Genomic DNA, 27,982 nt, shown 5'->3' on the forward strand with positions numbered 1-27,982 from the left:
ATGGTCCCATGACGGCCCCAACCAAGCATTCCACTTGCCTAATTATCTTTGGCAGCCAGCCGGCTAGGAGGTGACAATTCCTTTTAAACTACTTCCTTTATAAGAAATCTTCTGATACATTGAAATGAGCCAATCAGTCAACACAAATGGGAATTTTCATGGGCCTGTGACAGATTCCGATTAAAATGTGTTTTTTACCCAAAGCTTTAGTGCCCTGCTTCATATGATGTACAATTTCATTACAAAATAGCAAGTCCATCCTAAGCCGATGAGGTAGCCCTAAGTACATGAACCAAAGGCAGGGACATGCTGATGTGAATTAAAAAGTCAGGCACACATAGAATAAGTGAGTCCAATGTCCAACAAATTTAGGAAATACTTAAATAAATAGAGGAGACTAAATGGTATTTGCTCCTTTGATCAACAGATATTTATTGAGCCCCTACTATGTGGCAAATATTATTTAGACCCTGGGAAAACAGATTAACCAAATAAATGACACTCATGGAATTTATAGTGGGGTGGGTGAAGAAAGACAATAAATAAACACATCTCTACTATGTCAGGTAGTATTAAGTGGAGCAGAATGAAGCTGAGTGAGAGGGTCGGGTGAGGGTGAGGGCATCTGATGCTGACACAGGGTGGGCAGAGGGGATCTCACTAAGAATGAGCATTTGTCAGAAAGACCACCATCACTAAGCTGAAACTGTGTGAGCACATGCACCTGTGCCCATTTTCTTCTGTTTGCCTTTTCCCAATGATGTTTAAAGACCAATTTTTATATTAAAACATCAACTCTTGGGGCGCCTGTGTGGCTCAGTCGGATAAGCATCTGCCTTCAGCTCAGGTCATGATCCCAGGGTCCTGGGATCAGTCCCTGCTCCTCAGGGAGGCTGCTTCTCCCTCTCCCCTCTGCCTGCCGCTCCCTCTGCTTGTGCACACGCTCTCTCTATCAAATAAATAAAGAAAGTCTTTAAAATAAATAAATAAATAAAACATCAACTCTTTGCATTCCGTATGTGATACCAATGTTTCTTCCCCTACTTTGTCAATATATTTTACCTTTGTGACTGTTTTTGCACCACTGTAATTTTTATCAGCATTGCATTCAAACTTATTAACTTAGGGAGAATGGACATATTTTCCAATCAGTGAAATTGTTAGTCCATTCCTGAAAGTCCCACAAATTATTATTAAGATTATTCTTTAGTATTTTAAAAATACTTTTGCTGTTATGAATTTTAAGATTATTTTAGTACATTGTATTTTCAAACTATTGGTTCTGGTTATTAGAGAAAACTATTCACTTTTAAATATATGTATTTTGTACTTGATCATTTTATCAAGTTCTCTTATTCTAATTGTTTTTAGCTTCCTTCTATAATTTTTTTAAAGATTTTATTTGTTTAGAGAGAGAGAGCATGTGCACAGAAGTGTGAGCAGGGGGAGGGGAAGAGGGAGAGGCAGAGAGAGAATCTCAAGCAAAATCTCTGCTGAGCAGGGAGTGGGATGTGGGGCTAGATCTCAGGACCCTGAGATCATGACCTTAGTGGAAATCAAGAGTCAGACACTCAACCAACTGAGCCATCCAGGTGCCCCTTCCTTCTGTAATTTTTAAACAATCTTTCATGTCGGTATAAGATCTCTGTTTCTTTTCATCATTAACATTTCATGTTTTATTCCATTCACTAAAATTTTCAGAACAATGTTAAAGGAAAAAAGATAATGGCATACACGTTTTTCTTGTTCTTGATTTTAATGACACATATTTTCTAGCATTTCACCACTACTTATGTTGCCGACCCTTGGTTTAAGACGTGTTCTTTATTATGTTAAGGAGATACCCCTTTAGTTATAGATTAAAATAATTTTATTTGGATTGCATATTGAATTTTATCAAATTCTTTCTGGCATCTGTTGAAGAAATGATATAGTATTTCCCTGAGTGACTGATGCAGTGAATTAAATTACTAGAGGATCCACCAAAAACGTTTTCCCAGAGAATACTTTTTCCACAGGCTGGTCCATGAAAAAAACTGAGTGGGGGAGGAAATTGTCATCTGATCAAATAACTTGGGGAAATGTTGCATAGCACATTCTTTTCTTAGAGATTCATTAGCTCGTTATCGTGTGAAAGATGCTGACAAGTCTGAATTTGGCAGCCAAGAAATTCTGTTAAAAAATTATACACACACACACACACACACACACACACACACACACACACACACACACACCCTACACTGCTGTATGGTATATTTGCAAGCTGCTAAGAGAATAGGTCCTAAAAATTGCCATCACAAGAAAAAGAAACATTTGTGGGCGCCTGGGTGGCTCAGTTGGTTAAGCGACTGCCTTCGGCTCAGGTCATGATCCTGGAGTCCCGGGATCGAGTCCCGCATCGGGCTCCCCGCTCAGTGGGGAGTCTGCTTCTCCCTCTGACCCTCTTCCCTCTCGTGCTCTCTATCTCTCATTCTCTCTTTCTCTCTCTCTCAAATAAATAAATAAAATCTTTAAAAAAAAAAAAGAAAAAAGAAAAAGAAAAAGAAACATTTGTGTGTGTGTGTATCTTTATGATATAATGAATGTTAACTAAACTTACTGTGATAATCACTTCATGATATATCTCATCAAGTCATTAATGCTGTACACCTTAAAACTCCTATAGTGCTGTATGTCAATTATATCTCAATACAACGAAAATAGTCCCTTTAACTTTGTTAAACCCACCATTTCCAAACATTACCTGTCCCCCTTCCTTCATATAATACTTATTAGTATCCCATTGACTTAGGGTTCAGTCTAACACACTTGAGGACTGCCATGTTCATAACTTTCTCTATATTCTCTATATTCTCTATTGGAATAGAACCTGCTTGGCCATAGGAGTATGACTGTTTAATTTAGTGCTAAGATCAGTTGGTTGGGTTTTAACTGAGGATTTTTGAGTCTGTAATTATAAGAGTAATTTTACTGTCATTTTTCATCCCTACCCCCTCTTGGCTCTTTCCAGGTTTCAGTATCACTGTGATGCTGGATTGGTAATATGATTTGGGAAATGTTCCATATTTTTCTGGGCTCTGGAACAATTTATGCAGCATGGGAATTATCATAGGATTTTATTTTCTTAATCTGAAGTATTTTCTATAAAATAGCCCAAAGAGAGATGAACCCAAACATGGTGGTAACTGGTTGTCAGTGAGCTTATAATTGAATCCCCCTGTTAGCTCGATTTTCTTTACTGATGAGGCTTCAGGTGTCTCCATTTTTCCTCACTCTGAGTAAACTTGATTGCTCTTTGCTCCAGAGGGTTAACGGTTCAGACAGCCTACTCTGCTTAGAAGAAATAACTTCTTGCTCTTGTCACTCCAGTGAGCCACAGAACGGGGTGGGGCATCAAAGTCAGGTCAGGGAAGAAGGAGATGATAGAATCCCAGACAGGAGAATCACACTTCTCCATAAGCATGTTGTCCCTGATGCTGGGCACAAAGTGAGGTGACCAAAATGAAGATCTGGAGGGAGAAACAGAGCTGGGTGAATTGCGGGTCTAGAATCCCAAGAAGAGGGTTGAAGAGTATTGATTGGGTTTTTAAAACACTTTGAAGCAGTGTTGGGATGATGTTGAACATTTTATGGTTTGTAAGGGGAGAAATGGGGTGTTAAGGCCACTTTTGAGACAAATTCCTCCCCAAGGCACAGAACACTTTATTTGGAGAGATGCCATATTATTACAGACAAAATACTTCATGGATCTTCTAAGGGCTTGGGCATAAAATCACACAAAAATGGTTACATGTTTTCCTTTCTAACACAAGGACTACTCAACATTAAAAGGCAAAATACCTACCTGTGCAGGGCCCAGCCCATAGCAGGCAACTTGATGTGTTTAGTGTTTGTTGAATAACTGCATATTGTTTGTTAAATAAATGCACATGTGTTGTCTTCCCCTGGTTTTATGCAACTGATGTGCCCCTGAAATGTGGAGCATGAATTAAATGAATCCTTTTTCCAGGTTTATATATAACAACTCCTTAGGTGCTAAATATATGTGTGTTTTTTTTATCCTTCATTAGTTAGTGCATTTCTTAGCCCTGAAATGTTAAATTTCAGTACTTTCATGGTGCAATAATGGTCTCAAATATTTCAGTATATTTGAGGGAACTTAATACTCAAAATGATTTTTTTCTAAATAAGCTAATAAGTTGTCAGTTATTTCTATTTGTCTTTTCACATGCTGAGTAGAATAAACATAAAAATAATGTACCTTTTTCTAAAACACAAATCGCAAAAGATATAATTCTTTAACCACATGCAGCTTGTATTTCTTTCAAGACAAAAAGAAAGTGCTAAGATTACATATCCCTGAGTTATTCTCTGCAATGTGATGAGTGCCAGAAAAGGAAACACGTATGTTAGAGGGAAATAATGGCTGTCCATAGAAAAGTGGTTCCCTCCCCTCTATGTGCCACTCTTCAAAGAAGCACGTTGAGCAAAGGTGAATTGTTGGGAGAAACTAACTCATCCATTCATCTAGTCAAAGATCCTTCCACTGAATAGCCATCAGTGGCAGCTAGGCCAATGTTTAACATGCTTACTAAATGCTACTACTTCTGTAGTGGTGCACAAAGGGAAAAAAGTCAAAAGAAGATTTTGGTGGTATGTAGCAATATGAACTCAGGAAGCTCCTTGATGATCAGTCACAAAGCTAAAAATCACTCCTTACCCCTGATTAGAGAAAAATCTGATTTTCCTGTTGCATTGCCTTCTTGAAAGAGATGATGGGGGAAAGTGGCACAGTGAAGAGCAGAAGCTGAATCAAAGAATATTGATTTTGTGTCTAATCCAGCTTGCACTTTCTCAGTTCCAACGCCTTACTGGGAAATACATAGAGGCACAATAAAGTCACCTGTGACTAGAGAAAATTATTGGGTAGGGAGATAGAAAAACATATCTCTCTCCGTGGCAATGCTTGAGTGTTGTCATTTTATTTATATATATATTTTACCCCCCTTCACTGCTTTCAATTTTTGTGATTTTAAAGAAAATGCCATGATTGTGAAGGGACACCGTGTGTGTTGATGGTGGTTTCCTGCGACTGGAGTGCACTTACATTTCATAGATATACCACAGTGGGTGGATGTACTCATCCAAGGCCTACCTCTAAGCCACTTTGTTACTCAGAGTCTTAAAGTAGCAGTGGGATGTGAAGTAGGAAACAGATGTGAGAGACAGCATGGAGGAAGAGCTGACATGACTCAGTAACTAATGGGGCACAAAGGATGAGGGAGAGGGCAAAGTCAAGGGTGACGCACGTAGCCTGGAGAACAATGGTGCTGCCATCCAAAAAAAAAAAAAATTTAAATTAAATAATTCAAGAGCTGGAGCCATCTGCTATCTGACATAACCCCTTGGCTGCATTAATATAATCATGAATTCCTGAACCATGAGCGAGTGGAAGGAAACAATATTCACAGCACTACAGTTGTGAGCACTTAGTTTTTCTTCTCTTACAATGTGCAAATCAGCAGTTGCAAGCTTGGGTTTTAGAAAGCCTTCTCAGTCAGTCAGGGCACCATCCCGAATACATTAGTCCTATTAACAGCATGCTGGTCATGGGGGATTGCTACAAGCCCAGTCCAAGGTGAATGGCAAGTGCTCTTTTCGTCAGGGTTACTCAGAGAAGTGGCAGGTCCAAAGCCATTTAAAAACTGGCAAATGGCCTTCTGATAAATAAAATGGCACTTCTGAGGCTGAACATATTTGGAAGGGCTTTGTGCTGAGAGAAGACTAAGGAAGCTTTCCTATGGGAGGCTGGTATGCAAATGTCACTTTCTGGGTTTTGTTAACTGTGAAACTGGAGACGGCACTGGTAGGAGGGGTGCCTGGTGACAGCCGAAAGCAGGGAGGCAAGAGTCTTGCCTTTCAAGATGATGACCTAAGACATTAATTGCGAGATTCCATTAAGTATGTGCTTTACCAAATCAGGAAGGTATAACGACACTCTTAATTTTCAGAGTTTGTTTTGCAGTGAAAATTCAAGAGACTGAAATTAATTTAGTTAAATTGATATTTTACCTCGTGATTTCAGGGATTTAATAGTGAATATGCCTCTTGATCTTGATATATCTACTGTGAGTTCATTTATTCTCTTTTCTTTGGCACACCGCATGTAGCTGGCCCTTTGCTATGATTTGTTATTTATAAAATGTACAGAGCATAGTTCATTCCTGATAGATGAAATCAGAATTCTGGCTGAGCTGTAGGTCAACTGACTAGGAAAAGGAATTTAAAACCTGATTCTGTCCCAGCTATAAGATAAATAAGATCTAGGGTTCTAATGTACAGCATGGCGACTACAATTAACAATACTATATTATAGACGTGAAAACTTTTTTCTTTTTTTTAAAGATTTTACTTATTTATTTGAGAGAGAGAGAGAGAGCATGAGCAGGGGGTGGGGGAGCAGAGGGAGAGGGAGACGCAGATTTCCTGCTGAGCATGGAGCCTGTCATGGGGCCTCAGTCCCAGGGCCTGAGTTGAAGGTAGAGGCTTACCCTACTGAGCCACCCAGGTACGCTATACTAAAAAACATTTTTTTAATATTTTATTTTATACTTAAAAATTTTTAATAGAGTAGATCTTAAATGTTGTCAACACACACACACATACACTCAATGTAATAAGGCGTGGGGATGTTAACTAACATTATTGTGGGAATCACTTTTCACACTATATACATGTATCTGATCATCATGATGCACACCTTAATCTTGCATATATTATATGTCATTAATATCTCAGTAAAGCTGGGGAGTGGGGGACCTGATTCTAGAGGTAAATGGCTACAAGGGGTGAGTGTGAGGCTTAAGCTGATTTTTAAGTGGTGATTTAGGCCACATCCCTGACATGTGGTATATCCTTAGACATATCAGTAAGCCTTTCTGTTACATCATCAATGAGAACACATTGGCAAACTGTTTAAACTTCCTCGGGAAAAAAAAAAATGTTGTCCGTTTCCTACTTAGGATCAACCTGCATTCCAAAAACTATTCAATTAAGTTGGACCTATTGGGTGCCTACTGTGTGCCAGACATAGTTATCTAAGATGGGACATTTTTGCTGACCAGCATCCCTTCACTGGCAAGTTTCCAGTTAGTTTGCAAGTCAGCTATTTATAAATTGGGACACATTTTGCTAAAGAAACAAATTTAAAAATAGTGGTTAGCTTCTCAAGCCAATCTTCAGAAGCTAATTTAATTTATAATAAAGTGGAACTCAACTTCTAATAGAATCCTCAAACCTAACTACCATTTATAAGCAGTGATTTTCAACCCTGGCTGCACATATCACAGTATAATCACCTAGGAAGGCTTTTTTCTTCTGCAGTTATTTTTAAAAATAAGTACAAAGACTCAGACTGTACCCCCAGAACAATAAAATCAGAAGCCATTATCAGAGCAGTGGTGGGAAATGGAGCCTGGGAAAGGGTGGAAAGGACTGGAAACAAGGCCTCTAGGGAGAGTGGCATCAGGCTTGTTACTAGAAAGTAGAGGTCAGGACTCCAGGGGCTAGATGGTGGGGTCCCGGTTTTAGGGCCCGGACAGGTAAAAGAAGAAGAAAGGATGCCCCTGGGAGAAGGAATAGACTATAGACTCACAGCCTTTGGGAGATTTTGGTCTCTGGTGACAGTAAAGGGTTTTTCAGGAATGAGGAAATGGTAAAGGGGTCTGGAACATTCAGCTTCAGGAGCACAGGATTGGTGTGGCAATGGTGGGGAGGAAGCTGGCGAGAACCCAGTTGGTCAGGATCATTCACCAGTTCTCTTTGTCCAGTTAATGAGGGAGGAAGGCAGCTCTACCTTCAAACCACTTTCTTATTTTGGGATAAGGCTTTCACAGAATTTCATGACTCGTATTTCCTTTCTACAAAAGGCAAAATGTGTAATTCTCTTCATCTTTTTGCCATCATTATGGACCCTCAGGACTAAGCAGTGGTAAGGGGAAATGGAAGAGGAATGGATGAAATCCAATAAACAGGCTCCAATAATAAGAGTAGGCTGGTGATTCTGTCCAGCTGCTGTCATATCCAATAGCTTCCAGAATTCTGTAGCTCTTAGTTCTAGTCACTCCCTTGCAACTTAGCTTGTCGGGGGTCAGAAACATGGGCATAAAGTGTTACCAACAGCTGGTGAAAACAAATATACCAGGTGGAGGATCTCCTCAACTGTTTTCCTGTGTCCTCATTTTTTATAATTTGGGTGCGGAGATTTCTTTTTCTGACATTCTGTGACTGTTGCAATGCAGGGAGGTCTGTTGAGACAACATTCTCACATTTCAGTCAGATACTCTCAAGTTCTAAGTTGCAGTCTGTATTTCTTCCTGGTACTTTCTACGATATATTGCTTCAGCTCTGTGTTTAGTTCTCTCTTTATGGCATTTTGCCTACTCTGCATCAACAAAAATACTGGGCTAGAAGAATTCTGGAGACACGTGAAAGTTTTCTCTCCTGAATGGAGGAAAGGAATTATTGCCATTATCTTCTCTCTTCTTTACATTTTTGGATATTTCTGATTTTTTTTCCTGATATGGGTAGAATAAATTATTGTGAAAAGAGATGGGGATGCCCTGTCTCTACAAGTTTCTGGAGGTACTGGTATGGGAGAGTTTCTGGTAGGGAGAGGGTACGCACAGGAAGATTTCTTCCCATGTGCAAATTTACTGTAAGCAACAAGCACAGAGGTCCCTCCCCTCATAGATTGCTGGCCAAGCTGTGTAACAACACTGTGGGAAAAAAACACCACCTCCACGAAAAAAATTCTTCAGTTCACTAAGCAGGGAGTCTAGCTCAGTTGGAAAATCTGGATTAGATTTCAAAGGAAGAATGTTCTCCTCTCAAACCACATCCCATCTCAAGAATAGAGAGAAAAATGGATTGTTTTTTTTAGGACTGAAATTTCTGCACAAAATTAAATTGTTAATAACGTTCAACCTTAGTGGTCAAACAGCTAGTTTAAATAGGTGAGACTCCATTAGCTTTGACTGTTTCAAGGAAGATTCTGTCACATCATTTGACTTAAGATGTTGTGCCAGAGCAGACAGACTCCCTTTTAAGGAATTTGCTAGACTAGAAGCACTGGATCCCTGCCTGCTTTGATACACTGATGATGGCCTATCATTTGCAAAGGTGTTGTGTGTAAAGTAGTCAGTGAATGTCAGCTTACTGGAAAACTGACAAAGCCTCCTTCTCTTAGAGACGAAACTCCTCAGTGCCCGAAGACTCATATGTCAGTTGTTGCTTCTGACCTTTTCTAATTGAATTATCCTTCTTTAGTGAAAACAATTTTAAAGGTGTGGGAAATGGGGGTATTGCTTAGCTTTTCCTATTAAAAATAAGTATACCCCTCGAAATAATTTATTTCAGGACTTACTGAGCCATGCAACTCAGTCAAAAAAGTGGTAATAGCTTCAGAGAGGCAGCAAAATTAGTCCTTCTTAACTAGAAGAAAGTGAGAGCTACTTTGAGTTTTTCAAATTTCACAATTATGTGTAGCCCCAGTTGCTCGGGCTCTGGCTGAGGCTGGTTTAGTGATGATCCCAGTGGTACTGGAGGCTTTAGCGAGAAGCTTGGACCCCCAATCTCCTTCAATGGGGTGAAACGACCTCAAATCTCTGTCTTCAATCCTTGTTATAACTTTTGCTTGTTTAAAAGTTCTTTTTAAACATAAATTTTCATTTTGAAACAGAAACAAGGGCTTGGAATGCATTTTTGTCAGAAGCAAGTTTGAGTCTGATTCTGTGCTAGGATTATTTCTAAAGGAAAATCTTGGTTTAACTCAAGTTCCAGTTAAGTCAAAAAGCTAAGGGAAAGTGAGTAGTTTCATTTCCTGTCTAAAAAAGGAAACGTGGCAGGGAAAGGGCTTTTATCTATTTAGATATACTCCTACCTGATTACAATCTTTCCCTTTTTTTCCCCTTCGGTCTTAAGGAAAGTATATGCAGAAAGAATGTGTGATAAGAGAACTAAAAGAGAAAGCCAAACCCTTCCATTAATTACCTTTATCTTAGCAGTGGAACAGGCACCTATGCCTTAGGTAGAGAAAGGTGATTAGCATTCAGAATACTGAAGCCCACATCAATTTAGGAAGGGCGTGATTTCAAGATAAGTTGAAGGGTAAGTTAGAAAGAAGCAATTTTTAAAAAGCCTAAGTATAAAACTAAGATCAGATCAAATCGTGATTGTTAATAAGAGTTAAAGATTAGTTAGAAGTGAAGTCCCTAATTATACTAGAGTTTTTAATAGACTCATTTTGTTGGAAAAGGTCTTAGAGGTCAACCAATCCAACTTCATATCTCTGGTTGCAAAGAACAGACACCTCCTCCAACAGACACAAGCCAAAGAGAAGAATTTATTGGAAGGTTATAGAACCTAAGCCTGGAAGGAAGCCATGCCTCAGGAGGGAAGTGGATCTAGGAACTTGATCATTATTTCAGGACTTGCCCCTTCATTTTTTTTTTTTAAAGTTGATGCATATCTCCACACCTGTGGCATAAAGCTGTTGTTTGAACATGACCATGGTTGAAATTCTAAAAGCTGTTTTGAATCCTGAAGTCATAAATACAGATCAATAAAGTGACAGTATCTCTGTGCTAAAATATACAGCTGTACCCTCCAGCATGGGCTCTGTTACTATAACTGCAATTCTAGACCTTAGTGATGAAAGACCCTAAGCCTACCTATGCCAGTCTTCTTATTCTGCCATAAAAAAAAAAAAAAAAAAATGTGGACCAAGAAGAAGTTGCAAGTTCAAGATTTCCTAGAGGGTTATCAATAGAATCTGAAGACTTGAGGTTCTTTGATGATTGCCCTGTCAGACATGTGGTGCCTTGGATGATTCTGAGACCGATGACTGAGAAAGAACTTAGTTAAGAACCTGAGTTTTCTGATGTCAACTGCCTTTGGACAAGTAGTTTATATCTCCCTGAACCTCCATTTGTATAATGGGGATATCAATACTCCCCATAGGTCGGGGTTGTTGTATGAATTAAATGACATGACCTATGCACAGCCCTTGAAACAATGTCTAGTACATATAAATGCCCCATAAATGATAGCAGTTATTATTATTAATAAAAAATTAGTCAGCTCTTTGCTGCATAACAAATAACCCTGAAACTCAATGGCTTACAAGAACATTTATTTCCTGCTCGCAGGTCTGTGATCAGCTATACCTCAGCTAAGCTTATCGAACTTGGCTCTAATTTGGGGTTCATGTCTGCTGCATGGGTGTCCTCACCCCGGGAACCAGGCTAAAGAAGCACACCCTACTGGGATGTGTTGTTCTCATGATGGAGGGAAGACATGTAAGAAATGGGAACCATGTGATGCTTTTTAAATTCTTTGCCAGGGGGGCACCTGGGTGGCTCAGTCGTTAAGCATCTGCCTTTGGCTCAGGTCATGATCTCAGGGTCCTGGGATCGAGCCCCTTAGCAGGCTCCCTGCTCCACGGGAAGCCTGCTTCTCCCTTCCCACTCCCCCTGCTTGTGTTCCCTCTCTTGCTGTGTCTCTGTCAAACAAATAAATAAAAAATTTACAAAAATCTTTAAATTCTCTACCAGGAACCATCACTACTACTTCTGTTCCATTGGTCAAAGCAAGTCATTTGGCCAAGCGCAAAGTCAAGGAGGTAGGGAAGCTTACTGCACTTACAAGCAAGCCATGTTCAGGGAGGGAATGAACAATACAATCTAACACAGTAAGGTTGAAAGAAAATCTATGATCATTGAGACAAAGTCCTCTAGAGTAGCTTGAATAGTCAGAAACTAGAACCTACACATGTCTTCGAAATTATGGGCCATTTTAGGTAGATCCAGGGCAAACAACAGAGTTTGGAAATAGAGATTAGGTATAAAAGGACACAGTAGCATCTATAAAAGGACACTATAGAAACTTTACTTGGTGGAGGAGAGGTTGCTTTAGAGGTCATTTAGTTCAGCATTTCTAGAGCCAAAGGTACTTTAAAGGGCTCACATCCTAAAAGCAGCAATGGTATTTGTTTTCATTTCCATTTGTCAAAAAAAAAAAAAAAAAACTCAGTAATGTAAAAACTGTTTTCCCTTTAAATGGAACAGGTTGAGAGCCTCCAGGTGTGTATTGAGGAAGGCTGCTTGGTGGTAAGTGAAGATCAGAGAAGTTTGCTCATGACTTGTAACTTAGTTTATAAGACAGATGAACACTACTGAGTACATCCATTCTCATCACACATATTTTAATTGTTTTTATTCTTAGTCATATATTGTTTACATTTGTTCACAATTCTGAATTAATGAGGAATTTAGTGAGGAAGAAAAAAACATAATTCTGCCAATTTTTCCCTAGAAACTTTTCTCCAGATCCATAAATTTCCATCATCTGAAAAGACTAGCTATATAGAACATCAAGATATCTCTAATATTTCAAAATGTAATGTAAGGAAGAAAAATAAATCAGTGTTATGTATGCATCCTGTCTCTAACGAATAATCTCTTATGGAAATAAACACTGATGATGTTTTGAGGTCCATTCCAGATTAGAGGACAGCTGAGAACTATTCGGTATTCCCTTTATTCTTATACCTCAGTGCAACTGCAGAGGCCATTCCCTCTATTTGAAAGGCTCTCTTCCTTCTTTTTCTGGCTGGTGTTCTTATTTAGCTTTAATCCACAACTCAGCTCTTACTCTCAATTGGGAAAGGAATCACCTTCACCACATTCCCTCAGCTGTGTCTATTACTCTTCCCTCGGTAGTCCTATAGCATTTGCAGGGAATTATCTCCTTGGTAGCACTATTTCTGAACATGGTCATCGAGTCTGTCTCTCCCACTTGACCCTGAGTTAAGATCAGGGGCAACTTGGTATTTCCTGAGCATAGTACCATGTCTCACACCTACACTGTGAATGGATGAGAGGAAGCAGAATAAGCTTGATGAGATTGGAAATTGAAGAGGATGTGGGGGAGAGCATTCAGGAAGAAGGAATGTATACATCAGCAAACTGAGTGAAAAGACAGAAACTGGCATGAACAAGATGTGTTTAAGGAGCAAAAAATGGATGCACATGGCTAGACGAGAGAGTTCACGAGAAGTCCTAGAAAATAAAGTGGGGAGTTTAGGTTGGTGGGAGAGATGCCCATTGTCTTAGCCAGCTTGGGCTGCCATAACAAAATACCCTAGACCGGGCACCTGGGTGGCTCAGATGGTTAAGCGTCTGCCTTCGGCTCAGGTCATGATCCCGGGGTCCTGGGATCGAGTCCCGCATCGGGCTCCCTGCTCCTTGGGAGCCTGCTTCTCCCTCTGCCTCTCTCTCTCTCTCTGTCTCTCATGAATAAATAAATGAAATCTTTAAAAAAAAAAAAATACCCTAGACTGAACACAACAGAAATTTCTTTTCTCACAGTTCTGGAGGTCGGAAGTCCGAGATCAGAGTGCCAGCATGGAGAGTTTCTGGTGACAACCCTCTCCCTGGCTCGAAGACTTCTCACTGTGTTCTCATGTGATGGGAAAAAAGAGAGCTCTGGTGTCTCTTCCTCTTCCTAGAAGGGCACTAATCCCATCACGAGGGCCCCATCCTCATGACTTCACGCAAAGCTAATTACCTCCCCAAAGCCACATCTCCAAATGCCAACACATTGGGCATTAGGGCTTCAACATAAGAATTTGGAGGAAATACCTTTCAGTCAATACCGTGTGGTTAAGGAACCAGACCTGCCTTAATGAAGTGGGCCCATGAGATCTCCATCCATCCCTGCCATTCCTGAGGTTCCATTGTTCGTTTAAGAAAGTGAATGAAATCCCAGAAATCAACAATTCCAATGGAAGGGGATTGAAAGCCAAAGGGCAAGAGCAAAATAACCTTTTAATTTCTGAGATGAATGAACAAAGTAATTTTTGTGAGTGGTATCTTCTATTTCTACAGCAGCCATAAATCATACCTTTGGGAGCTGTACCATTTTACTTTTAAATGTATGTTTTGAAAAGAACACAGTCATTTCTTATTATGCTTCTTTTGTACAATTTCATTGCATTCATCACGAGTCAGAGAGTCCTGTTGATTCTATGGCAGGAAAACTATTTTTTATATTCACAGTCCAAGTGCCTACGGATTAGCACAGGCATTTCACATTAGCTGATTGGGAGGGTAAAGCAGTCTTCCTCTAAGATTTACTGCTTTCTCCATTTACTCACTGTCCATTTTTCATTATATTTCATGTCTGGATTCCTTTCACTTGGTGCATTCTCTTAAGAATCGCTATCCACAGTATGACATTTTTATCCATTTGAGAAGTTTGTGTCCATTTGCAAATGATTCAAGCCAAGATCGAGAATTCTGCTGCCTGATTTGCAGAAAGTTGTTGCTGTCTAAAGATTGGCTAGGCATGTCCCATTGATAGATAGTACAAATATACAGTGTTAATATAATGGGAAAACTCCAGAGTATTTCCATAGCTCCTGACTATCGAATAATATACAAAAATACATGACTTGGGGACAGCTCAAATTGTTTCCACACTTTGAGTTCTGCTTCCATTAGACTGGTTCACAATATTAGATTGAATCCCAAGGTGCTACTGATAATCATCAGCTGTTTTTCTTGCCCAGTCTCTTTGTTTAAATGTATTCTTTCATTATCCATGGGCTTTTGAAAAAAAATGGGGGAAAGAATGTTTTTAATTGAATAATCTGTATTCTGTCAGGTATTCTTTCTCCCTAGGAAGGTATATGGAAACTTACTTTGCTATTTTTATTTATCCTGCCAGTGTAGTATATTGATGAGAGAACGGAGATCCAATAGTGTTAAAACAAGACATGAAATATTGATTAATTCTTGTTTTAAATTCCCTTTTTACTCCTGAGTGTAGCAGATTTCAGAAGCTGCTGCCAATATTGTGCTCTCCAACAAACCTCCATTATTGGGAGGGTCTTGATCCCCTTTGGGCTTTGATAAATGATAATTATACTTTTAAAATGTTAGCTTGGAGTGCCCCAGGCCTTGTTTTCATCAGTTCATCGAAGAAATGAGTAAGAAACAGTAAAATTTAGGCTGAAAAATTTGAGCCAAAGGTCCCCAAAGGAACCATTCCCTGAAGAGGAAGCAACCAGAGACTGAGGCAACTAAGACTCATCCTTGTTCCTACCTGACACGTTTTTCCTTTTCCCATTGCACATTCCCCATTGCAGGTCAGGACTTGCCCTTTGGGTCTAGACCAAGTGAATTTGCTGATTCCTAGGATTGTATTAAGAGGTAAGATAATAATGATTTCATATTGACCGAACCTGAATGGCGTCAGATAGGTTTGTAAAGAAAGAGAAAGAAGTAAGATGTTTGGCTGGTTGAAGAAAAGCAGTGGGACAGTGAGCCAAGTGGGCAGAATGGGAACTGTAGATAGGGAGAACCTGGATTTTTAGGATCAGGGACATCCTCAAGGCAAGCCCCTCAAGTCAAGAGGAGGCATTGGAGAATCAAGAAATCTATTGCCCTTTTAGGGCACAGGTGATCTTGGAACAAAGGAGAATCTGGTGAGCTATGAAAAAGAACTTATTGCACAGAGCAGCAGCCCCCAAAAAAGAATTATCTCATCTAAAATATCAATAGTACTAGATTGAGAAACCCTGATAAAGAGAAAGTGCTATTATTTCATCAAAGGCAAGTTTCTTGAGTTCAGAACCCAAGTCACTGAGTTAATGGTGTTCAATAATTAGCAGGGCATCCTATGAATAAATAGTAGATTCAGTGTAATCCCATTTTCTTCTGAAGAGTATCCATTTTAGTTTCTTCAGTTCCTCCCCTGAAATTCCCCAGAAGGGAAATCTCACTCATTAGAAAGTTCAAGCTTTCCAGGCAATAGGAAGAAAATGCTTCGCAATATGTTTTCAGAAATGAAAAGATGAGAGAGTATGCTCAGAAGCAAAAGTACAGGTGAATGAAGCATGCTGACAGCCAAAAAGATTGAGATTGGTAAAAATAAGGATAGCTTGACAGACAACGAATCCCTTTGGGCATGTGATGACCTTTAGACATCAAGCAACAGTAAGTAAACATCAAGGGGCAAGGTAGCTTATATTTTATGGGTAATAAACTAGATGAAAGATCATATTTTAAATGATATGCCTTCAAGCATGTGCTATATCAAGGTGTTGACAGCATCATTTTTCCAAGAGATGAGCAAGTAAATTTAAAGTCGTTTCCAAGTAGTAAGGATCTTGATTACCAAGGAGCAGTGGGATGCAAAGCTTGGCCAGTGGAAACAAATGATTGATAGCTTCCTCTTAACACTTCTGCCTTTATTTTCCTCGGCATGGCTCATGATTCTGCCACGTTAATTTAAGCTTTCTTATTGTATTGAATTAGGGGTTTAAATTCTCTTATCATCCCTATGGGAATCTTGATTGTTTATTTGTAGATGACAATAATTGTTTTTATCGATCCCCAAATGTAGAAGGTATAAAAAGTGCCATGGCTGATGGCCAGCTGGTACAGTTAGTGCCGCGTGCATGAGTGACAAATTACAAGACAGTATTTGGCCCCAGAGGAGACCCTTTAAGAATTTTTAAAAGCATCCGATAGTTATCCCTAGGTCCCTTCTAGCTGAAAAGCATAAACAATTTCACATACATCGGCTCAAGTCTTTTTGTTGTTTTTATTGAGCCCCCAGAGGTCTACTTGGGCATAATTTATACATCCTCATTTCTAGCACACCCACACAGCAGGAGTTTGGAGTGGTTTAACTATAAGAATTCCCAGAGCCAGTGCCATCCAGGCCAGTGAGTTCCATTAGGGACCCAGATCACCAAGGCCATTATTCAGAAGAATTTCTGGATTAATCTAGCAGTTGCCATTATGCCACTGTAAATATTCTGTAGATGACATTAGCTCCAAGTATTTTGAGAAGAAACCACTTTGCTATCCCCAGCATGTACTATGGGTAAGAAATCTCACATGATTTTACATCCCAAATTTATCAGAGGCACCAGAGAGAGAAAATGCAACTGTCTAATTAAAGTGCCGTTTTTAGGACAGGGCACTTAAGCAGTATGAGTCCCCACAGTCGGAACCAAATGCAACACAGCTTACTTGAAGATTTTCAGCCTAACTATTATGATCTGTCTATCCAGAAACAAAATGAGGTTTTGCTTAAAAGTAATAGGTTAGGCTTAAAAGTCATCAAGTATCCGAGACATGGTAAAATGTCCTTATCAGTGAGTAAGATGGAAAGATCTTTGACCAGATGCCAAACTCTGAAATTCTTGACCTTCTTTTCCTGGGTGAAGAGAAGACAGATTATGTAGAGGAACCACTCTGACAACTGTACCCTATTTATCCTTTGCTTCCATTCTGAAAGTTTGCTGTTGAACACTCAACGTGACTATCTGGATCAGAATGAGCCAGGAGAACTTGTTTTGCAGAGTAGAGGTCCACACGTCATACAAATGACCTCCCCCTCACCACACTTTATGCTCGAGCTATAATATTATCTTGGTCCTTGACAGTTAGCCACTCTGTGGACACACTGACACCCAGAAAACCACATAAAAAGAAAAACATTTTGCCCTAATTTTGGTTTACTTTTTCTCTCACTCAAATTAACCTTTACTCTGAATACTATGATCTCATTGTGTCCTTGGTCTTGGACAGCCATTCCAGCACGTTCCATGAGCAATAGTGTGAAAGAGGGAAGAGTTTAGCGACTATAGCTACCACCATTGTGAGGTAAAACTTTACACCCTCTTTATATATGCCTCAGACATTTAGGTGCATGCCCACCACACAAGTGGGCATTAAAGGCGATCTGACTGATGAACATGTTTGTTAGTTACACATTCAGCATGTGTGGAGCATATTACTGTAGAATGGGCAAAGCTTAAAACGGATCAACTGTTGAGGGTGACAATCACAGAAGCATTTGGTTTTAAAATTGGAACAAATTTTAGATATGACTTAGTTCAACCATCTCATTTTAGAGACAAGGGAACTAAGATGACCCAAAGAGGTTAAAAACATTGTCCAAGGCTTGGTAGTGACAAAGCTGGAATGTGAACCTAGGTATCCACACTCTCAGTTTCATATTGCACTCTGTACTGACTCTGAAACACATGGGCTTGTGTTTTGTTACATGTATTGTGTTGGTCTTGACACGTGTGCTACCCCCCACTAGACCATGTATTCTTTAAGAAAATATTCATCACAGGGCACCTACATGGCTGGGTTAGTTAGGTGTCTGATTCTTGATCTCTTAGCTCAGGTCTTGATTTCAGGGTTGTGAGTTCAAGCCCTGCATTGGGTTCCACGTACACTTAAAAAAAAAATACACACACACACACACACACACACACACATATGTGTATATATTTCACCACTAATTTCTGGCATAGGATTGCAATCAATGTCTGTTAGTAAAACAAGTAAGTGAGACCTACTTTTCTTATTGTGTACAAATAAATGTTGTAATTTTTAGTGATCTCTGCTAGTGCATGGTCAGCCTAGTAATGAAGAAGGATAGAGGGAATAGAAAGGTTGAAACACGTAGAATGAGAAGGCAAAAAGAGGTAAAAGGGGTGTACCGTTCAAATAGGAATATAACTGGAAAACAGTCAGTACACAGACAAAATTTCTAGATTCATTTTGGGAGCTTCTAATCAAGACTCTTGCATCTTCTGATCTCTCCCAATTTTCACATGAGGACATTTAAGCCGATGGTGTGTGAAGCAGATCTCATCATTGCTGCTCTCCCTCAGACCTCAGAAGACAGGTCGGACGGCAAGTCAAATTGTATAACAAGCAAAGTTGCTCTTGAGTGTATCCCACCTCCCTCTGGCATATCCCCCCTCCCATTTGGCACCCATTCCTAACCCATGCTGCTGCTACTATTCTTATCCCGGAGGAAAGTGCACGTAACTCCATGTGATCCTGTTTCTGGAATATTTTCCACTTAGAAGACACACCAGGAAGACGATTTACGCGGTGGCATTTCAGGCTCAGTGGCAAGTGAGCAGAGGGGACGGATATGTATGGACTGGCTTTGTCTCTCCTTAAAAAACATCCAGAGTCAATTAAAATAGAAGTGAGAAAATCCAGTTATCATACCCCTCTGCGAGCTTGTGTTGCTCCTGAAATGCTTACATGTTGTAAGTCAACTGATACTAAACAATGACTGTAAAAAAAAAAGAATCAAAGGATCCAGGGTTCTAAGTATAACACATTGATGGCTTGGTGCTGGAGAATTACATCAACAATACAGGACATCAGTGGGAAGTGACTACTGGCTGGAGGGCTGTACCCAGAGAGTGGTTATCAGTGGCTAAGTGTCAGTTTCTAGAAGAGCTGGCAACGCTCCAGCATGCCAGGAAGTCTAGATGGAAGGTATGAAATGTAGTCTTTTTTAGAAATGGTGCTGCACAGTTGCCAGATAACCTGGTGAGACCCAAATGCTCCTATGGGAAGAGATTAAGGAGATAGACAGTCATCTGTTTTGGATGGATTGGGTCCCCTTGGCTAAAGTCAAGTATGGAGATAGAGCTTTTCATCCAGCATTCCTTTGAGCCATCGAAATTTGGCAGACCCTTCCAATCAACACAACACCTAACTACATCGGCCACTCTCCCCCTTCGGTTACTATGATTTCCCTCTTTTCCTTAAACATACCAAGCACACTTCCATCTTTATGATTTACCCTTTACATTTTCTCTTCCTGGAACACTTTCCTCTCATATGGTCTGTTGAGCAGGTGACATCTGTCTCCTATCACCAGAGGTAGAAGTCCAAGCACTTCTTCCCACTGTGTCTTATTTGAACTGCCAAGAAAAGCACAACACAAACACTGGATAGAGAAATGCTTTACTCACATAGAAAGGAGATAGAACAAGATCAGCTCTCATAGTGAGCCTTGGTCCTCATGGCCTTTTGGTCCTTCCTGGCAACTGATTCAGAGCCCTTGGCCTGCAGGCAACCAAAGGACCCTGTCCCCTCCTGGCAGGGGACAGATATAGTATGCAGTTGACCAGGTGTCATGTAATATGTATACCTAAGCGGAACAAAGGAGTACACATTGAGTCTGAAACAGGGAACGATATCCCCACACAAGACAATAACCAAGCGCAGGATGTGAGGATCTCTTATAAAGGAAGTGGTCCAGGCTCAAAGCCCATTCTTTTTTTTTTTTTTTAAGATTTTATTATTTATTTGACAGAGAGAGAGAGAGAGAGAGCACACAAGCAGAGGGAGCAGCAGGCAGAGGGAGAAGCAGCCTCCCACTGAGCAGAGAGCCCGACATGGGGCTTGGTCATGACCTGTCAAAGCCCATTCTTAATGCGGCCGAGATGAGAGTTGAAAGACTGCACATGAGAGACCATCTTTTCCAATATGTTCCACATGGCTTCTTACTATTCCCACCCCAGCACCAACAGCAACCTTCTTCTCCCCACCGCAACCCAGATCTTTGCTTCCATTATCAAAGAGGCCTTCTGAGGCTAACCTTCATAAACATAGCCACCTCCAAATCTACGAAGAGAAAATCTTTGGTTGTTTTGATGATTGCCATATCGCCAGCATTTACGATAGTAATTGCACATAGTAGGTGTTCAATAAAAATGTGTTGAAGAGATTGGTAACAGAGGTCTTACAAAGGAAAAGTCTTGTCTCATGATGCCTAGAAATCAGTGAAGGAAAACTTTTCAGATGCTCTCATAGAGCAAGTCATTCACCTACACTGCATCCAATTTACACTTAGAAACCCAACAAGTCTTAAAGAAAGTGATATGTCCAGGTAAGCAAAATAACACCATTATCATTCAGTTCCCATCAGGGCTCCAAGCAACTTTAGAAAACCTGTCCTCTGATATACAGCACTAAACTGTGTCTTATGGAAAATCAAATAAATTATTTTTTACCCGAAGGGAGCAGGATTATTTGACTTCAGATATTTGCCATATGGCTTCTCTTCCATACAGCATAGCTTCTAGGCTTAAGGTAGTAAGAGTGAGAGCATGCCTATAAATTATTCAGAGATAATTCAAAATAAGTGTGTATCTTCAACAGGTTGTCAAGTTTCTTAATGCTTTTTCCTGATAACAAGGGCTATGCTTTTGATAAAAGGTTGCTCATTTCTCACCACACTTTATTGTTGTTCTGTGTATGTTTTTTTGTTTGTTTTGTTTTGTTTGTTGTTGTTTGTTTCTGTTCCCCCCCACAGAGTCCAGTCTGGCTCTTATCTCAGCACAGGGTGGTTTACCTTCATTCTGGCCATGGATGCCTGTTATGGCATTCACGTCTACGGGATGATAAATGACACCTACTGCAAGTAAGATCACAGGAAATTATTTTTATGCATCTCCAATTCTGATATCTTGTCAAAATATCACAATTCATTTTAATACCATAAATCGGAGAAACAGATAAAGTGACAATTATTTCCTGGTGCTCTTTGCTGACATGACATTTTATTGTCAGTGCATCAAGTTGTGACTTTTAGGGGTGATAAAAAGAAAAATATTTACCACAATCTAATGTCAAATGTCAGAAGGAACATTTTCCCCTTAATCAGTGGCATATCAGGGATTTGTGGCTTGGAAATACAGAGCAAGTTTAGTGGTAATTTAATTTGCAAAGCAAGTTTGTCATTTCTGCTGCTCTAATGGCTTGATGGATAGCTAGCTACTCAATGGTTATATTTGATCATGAAGGACAAAATGTCCTGAAGCCTCAGAGAAGCTGACAGCTTAGCAAGAATTCCTGGAAATTATAGTTTACTAATAAGTGAGTAATCTGCCAGATCCATATTTAAAATAGATATGTTTATCTACAGTATATCCCTGCTGGAGGGATCATTTCTAATTATTTAATAAAATAAACCCTCCTTGCTTCATCAAGGTAATGAAATATACTTCCACATTAACAATTGGCATAATGTAACTCAGAGAGTATTTTAATCATATTGTCAAAATGGTAACTAAGCCACAATCTTCATGATCAAATATTTCTACCCTAAGTATAATGAAGCACAAATGTACCAAATATCTTACTGTGAAAAATCACAAAGCTTCTTCAAGCTCTGTAAGAGCATCAGGCCCTCTGAAGTTTGCCTCCATTATACACTGTTTCCTCCTTCCAAGATAGGTAGATGTTTGAATGCAATTGGTGTGATATATAAATTTTATTTGATTTATTAAGGCACTAAGGATCTGGTAAATCTTCCTAAAAGCTTTTATACATAATAGCTTTTAACTGAGTTCATGGACAAGAATCATGCATGGGTTTGCAAGTAAATGCATTTACTAGGCACATAATGGATTCTTGCAAATGAATGCTCCATTCTTCATCTCAATTCTTCTCTCCTTTTCTTTTCTTTTTTTTTTTTTCTTTTTTAGGACAGAAGGATATAGAAAAGTCCCCTATCATTACTATGAACAAGGAAGAGATGAGTGTGATGAATATTTTCTTCATGAACATGCTCCATATGGGGGGCATAGGTTTATCACTGAAAAGAAAGTGTTTGCTAAATGGGCCAAGAAACACAGGATAATATTCACACACCCAAACTGGACAGTGTCTTGATGTTAGTTTTTTCTGATCTTGCCACAACACTTGACATGATCATAATACCACAACTGTGATGCTCATGATGCTGATGATGGTGACGATAAAGACAGCAACAATGACCAAGTTTCTGTACATTCTCCAAAATGGATGGTGACTCTGCCAGTAATTTGAACTTGGGATTTCATGGAGGGTGGATGTGCTCTTTACACTCTTTCTGAAGGTTCAACGTTACATACTGCACTTTATAATTTAACTGGAATTGCAATGAAGGCCAGTAACATGACAGCAGTGACCTAAGAAATGGGAAGATTATCCTTCAAGAAAGCTGCCCAGAATTCTTGAACAGTGAGTAACTTTCAGAAGCCATGGGATTTGGCCTCGTGAGGCAAAGTTATTGACTCTCTGGTCTCTTGAACTTGAGCAGCTCCACCATCTTGAAGAATGGTTGATTGTCAAACACTGACCCAAGAAACGCTATCTGGGTACAAGTATCGTACCGCAGTGACTAGTTAACCCAGAGGCAGGGATGGAATCTCTTCCTGACAGACCATGGTCCTACAGTACCTCCTATAGCTAAAGCCTCAGGCCATTGCCTAATTAACAATGAAGATATCACGGACATCCCACCCATCAGGATTCTTCAACAATTCAAACACTTAATTCAAAATGGGCCAACTAGCAAATCTTAAGGAATTTTCACTCTCACCACTCCATTCTCACTACCCCAAACAATATAACTTAACATGTCACTAGAGTGATCTTTATTACTGCTTAGTTATTTTTGGTCGAGTCCTAAATATTTCAGAAAGCTATTTAATATGTAAGATACCAACACTGTAATAACATATACTGTGAAAGCGTTCTTAAAACATAACCAAAAGGGTTTGCTAACTGTGCTTCGACAGCCAACAACACAAAAATATATGCTTTTTAAACATGAAACAAGGAAAGCAAAGCATATTTTTACATCAATTTGTATCCTACCATACTTCATAATATATATTTGTATATTCAGATTTCTACTTTATAGGCTCAGCTGCATCTCTCCATACAGTACATTATCGTTGCCCAGTGCCAACCGCTAGACATGGAGAGGAAATGATTCCTTGTATTCAATCTGACCAGAGCTTTTGCCTTCTTGGGGTTCATTTTCCCCACAGTGTATCAGTTGTTATACCAGAATAACAACACTAATAATGACCTTAATGTCCAAAGTGCTTTGTCATTTAAAGTCCTTATATATATGCTGTCCTATGTGATGCCTGTGACCACCCCACTGGGCTATTGCCTGCACATTTTCACATCTCCTTAGCAGACGATCTGCAATTTGTTCTTTGCTTTGATATATTCCAGATCTTTCCCTCTGCTAATATTTGTATAGAATATTGTATAGAATTTGTATAGAATACATTTATGTAGACTAGTAACCAATTGATTTCAGTGCCAAATACAATATATTATATCAGGATTTTGCAAAAAGTATCACAAGGATTGTCCTGGCCATAGACTAGGACTCCTGTGAATGTAGGTACTTTTGAATTTTTTTTTAATGACTTTTTAGGTAGAGAAAAATGAGGAAGCAGGGACACCAGGAGGGAATGAACGCAGAGAAATAGTTTTCTGTCCCATCTTGAGATGACATTGTTCTCCATACACTCATTGCTCATTAAATATGAGAGGGTTGATTTGCTGACAGAGTAGCCAAGAGACAAAAATATCCTTGCAAATGATACAATTGACAGAATGGTTTGAAGGATGAAAGTGATGACGCATTTCACGTCAGCAGCCCTTTGCAGGTCTTTACCAGTGCTGGATCCCATGATAAGTTCTCATTAAGTGGGGCCATCCTGGGCAAAATCCTCTTTGCTGCTCTCTGCTTGCCATTTGGTTAACACCAGTACTCAGAGCCAAGAAAATGGCCAAACGCCATTTCCTTCAACACTCCTGTTTTTTCCTCGTGTGCTTTTCAGTTCTAGGTATGTCAGGTTTTGTTGAGCGGACGATGGATGGAAATGCCCACTCAAAGAAAAATAAACAGTTGCAAATGTTAAAATTGTAATACAGATGGTTTTCCCCCTGTTTTGACACCGAAGTTCCACTTTTAAATAAAAAGGAACATTTGATTATCACAATGCTTCAGGGAATGCCATAATTTATTTCATTTTCTGGTAAATGGAGGGTTAAATCGATTTGTTTTAGTCCTTACTAATAAGACACTTTGCCCCCTTCCTGGCTCCCCTGCCTCTCCAGGAAAGAGACTTTGCCACGCCCACAGGTACCCTGCTGTGGGAGGTGTGTGTAGAAAAGTCAGCGTTTCCTCTGGAAGGGTGAAGGGGGGCCTCCCCTCTCCTCTCTTCCTTGCTCTCCCTTCCCCCCTTTTTTCCTTAACTGAACCCCAACCCCACTTTCTATTGTTGTCTCTTGCCTCCTTTTTTCTAAAAGTGGGAAACAAAAAAACCAGTATTCTCAATTTGGAAACCTAATTGGATGATTTCCAGTGTAATCAGCATTTTGAGAGAATCACGTAACTTATTTTTCTCTGTAGTCTTAATGTTCCCTGCTTCCATTTCCTGTTCCTCTTTACCCTCAGCTTCCCAATTCTAGTGGAAATACAAAGTGTAATTTCTCCCATATTGAGAAATTTGTCATCTAAGATTTACGGATAGAGAAGAGAATGACAAAGGAGAAATTCAAACTTGTCACACAAGTTTCTGGCCAATTTCACTGGTTCTAGCCAACTGAAAGATTTCACCCAGCAGCTAAACATTGAAGAATTCAACCAAACTCACTCATCACTGATGTATATCTATTCCAGAAGTTAATTAACATCTGTAAAAAACAAACATATTCCAATTCCATCCAAGGCTTTAGGCAAATGGACTATTGAAAATGGCCACAATTTGCTGAAATCAGCGTTAAAAACATGCATGCTAGAAATAATAGAGTAAATATTATTTTTAATTCTGCAGAATTTTAGAAAAAAAGCAAGGAAATTTAAAAACAGTTTTAAAATGAATGTTTGAGTCTTTTCTAAGTTAGCCTCGTGACTAAGTAGTAATGATTTATATTGTTATGATGGTAATGTGAATTAGAAAACTTCTAGACTATATCTTACCTTGCTATGAAACCTATCAAAGAAAAACCAGTTTGGAAGGATGTTTGTATATATGCACATAGAGTCACTGTGTGTGTGTGTGTGTGTGTGTGTGTTTAAAATCATACCTGTAATCCTCTATTTTTCAGTGGTATGTATGAATCACAGAAAACCTATTTTAGACTTCAATGAAATTTGTTGGTTTACATTTTGAATCCTGATGAAAAAATAAGGCAAAAATCCAAATTAAACATACCGATTGTAAAGAGTACATCAGATAATATTCAATGGCTGGCCCATAGAATAAAGCTGGAGAAGCTGCTCTATCTAGAACTGAGAACACAGATGCCACAGTTGTCACAGATCAGACCTCTAAGGATAGCAATCTCTGTTGTAGGCTCTGATGATCGCAGTTCACCTAGTCACACTGGAAAACACTACATCAAGCTGCATTCACACTGAAGTGAATGAACATTGGTCCCCTTATTCCAGGCTTATTCCAAATAAGCCTGCCTTTGACATAAGCAATACTCAGATTTGCATGGTTTTTATTATATGGTTAGAGAACTGTGACTATTCTGAAAAGAGGAAAGTGTATAAGGAGATTACACTTTGAGGATTTGAAATGAACCAGCCGTTGTGGGAGCAAGAGTCTGAATTGGGGACTTTGCTGACCTTTCCAGAAGTATAAAGCCATCAGAAGAGAATCACTTGTTACTTCCTTAGGAAAAAACACTGAATACTTCACATGGTTGTGTTACTTGGATGCTAATTGTAAGCTCAGTTTTCATTTTAATAAGGAAGATAATATAATCAGAAGGTTTACTTTTTTTTTTTAACAACATACCCATCTAGCATTTAATGTGGCATTTCGAATGCATAGAACAAACTATATTGCCCCACGTCAGGCGATTACATACCTTAGCAGAACAAATGATTTACAGTCCCAGAGCCATGAGGGGGAAAAATGCTTTTCCCTCAACTGCATTTTTAAAATGCAAGACCTCATCATTTTAACAGTATTCATAGATCCAGTGACTCTTCAGTGCTAACCTTTGTAAGTATTCTAGACTTTTAGAGCTGCAACGGGTTTAGAGACCAGTCAATTCAACCCCTCCTTCTTGGAGTTGAAGAAATAGACCTATAGAAGTGAAGTGATTGCCCATGGCTATAACACAGACTAATGGCAGTCCTGAGCCTCAAATTCTTATCTCATATCTCCTTCTCTAGTACTGTTTCCATAACTTTTTTTAAAGCACAGAATGGTAGCTGAAAAAATGCATAAATGACTTAATGAAAGTCTATCCCTGGAATCCAAGGGATAGATTAGTAGTGTTGATTCTACTCATGATCAGAGAAATCCCCACACTGAATACAGAAACAGTCACCTAATTGAAGGAACATATCCCGGTAATTGTCCATATTCTCTGTTATCTATGTTTATTGCTAAGACTGCATAACCTTCTGTTATCATGAAATTGTAGGACTAATTTAAGGAATGTAAAAGTGAGTATCTTACTTCCTTGTTGTTAAGGATGATCAAGCTACCGATACTCCTCTAAGAGCTGTTGAGTATGGAAGGTGCTTGGTGTAACTGACATGTCCTATTGTCCAATTATCTCCAGAAACCAAGTGTCCTAATTCTCAAACCAATGCGGCTGCTCATTAGTGAAATAATCTATCTGCACTGGCCGGTAAAATTCTACCCTTTGTTTCCACACCTGTCTCTGTACCACACGTGATCTTCGAGGGCAGATACCCTTCTGGAAGGTAAGTCACTGCCCCAAGTGCTCCGCCGGACTTAATCATCATGCAAGATTGAAAGAGTTTTTTTTCTTTTTTTTTTTTTAAGATTTTATTTATTCATTCGATAGAGGGAGAGAGACAGTGAGAGGGGGAACATAAGCAGGGGCAGAGGCCGAGAGAGAAGCAGGCTTCCTGCAGAGCAGGCAGCCCGATGCGGGGCTCGATCCCAGGACCCGACCCGAGCCGAAGGCAGACACTTAACGATTGAGCCACCCAGAAGGAGTTTTTCTTTACTTTTTTAAGATTTTATTCACTTACTTGACAGAGAGACACAGCGAGAGAGGGAACACAAGCAGGGAGAGTGGGGGAGGGAGAAGCAGGCTTCCCGCCTAGCAGGGAGCCCGATGTGGGTCCCGATCCCAGGACGCTGAGATCATGACCTGAGCCGAAGGCAGACGCTTAAGGACTAAGCCACCCAGGCACCCCTGAAAGAGTTTTTTCTTTATGGTCTGCTCATATGATATTGTTGGAAGAGGAGAATTTTGAAGCTATATTCACTAGGCTCTGAAAATGGTTT

The 27,982-nt window shown here is 39.6% G+C and overlaps 1 protein-coding gene across 3 annotated transcripts in view; it reads left to right on the forward strand.

Annotated features, from left to right (window-relative positions):
• Positions 1 to 27,982, forward strand: part of ST6GALNAC3 (ST6 N-acetylgalactosaminide alpha-2,6-sialyltransferase 3) — a 546,815-nt gene that overhangs the window by 510,004 nt on the left and 8,829 nt on the right. The window contains exons 4-6 of one of the 3 annotated variants that reach the window (XR_003516033.1): positions 15,212 to 15,275; positions 21,220 to 21,327; positions 22,394 to 22,416. The exons of 1 other annotated variant lie outside the window; for it this stretch is intronic. Coding sequence is in view for 1 of the 2 variants with exons in the window: in XM_027572622.2 (XP_027428423.1) it covers positions 21,220 to 21,327; positions 22,394 to 22,580 (295 nt within the window). In the remaining variant the exon portion in view is untranslated. Of the gene's footprint in view, positions 1 to 15,211; positions 15,276 to 21,219; positions 21,328 to 22,393; positions 27,581 to 27,982 lie in introns of those variants that run through there. One more of the 3 variants, XM_027572622.2, reaches the window with a different exon arrangement.

This window comes from Zalophus californianus, chromosome 4 (genome assembly GCF_009762305.2).
Source record: "Zalophus californianus isolate mZalCal1 chromosome 4, mZalCal1.pri.v2, whole genome shotgun sequence".
In the NCBI taxonomy this organism is placed as follows: Eukaryota; Metazoa; Chordata; class Mammalia; order Carnivora; family Otariidae; genus Zalophus; species Zalophus californianus.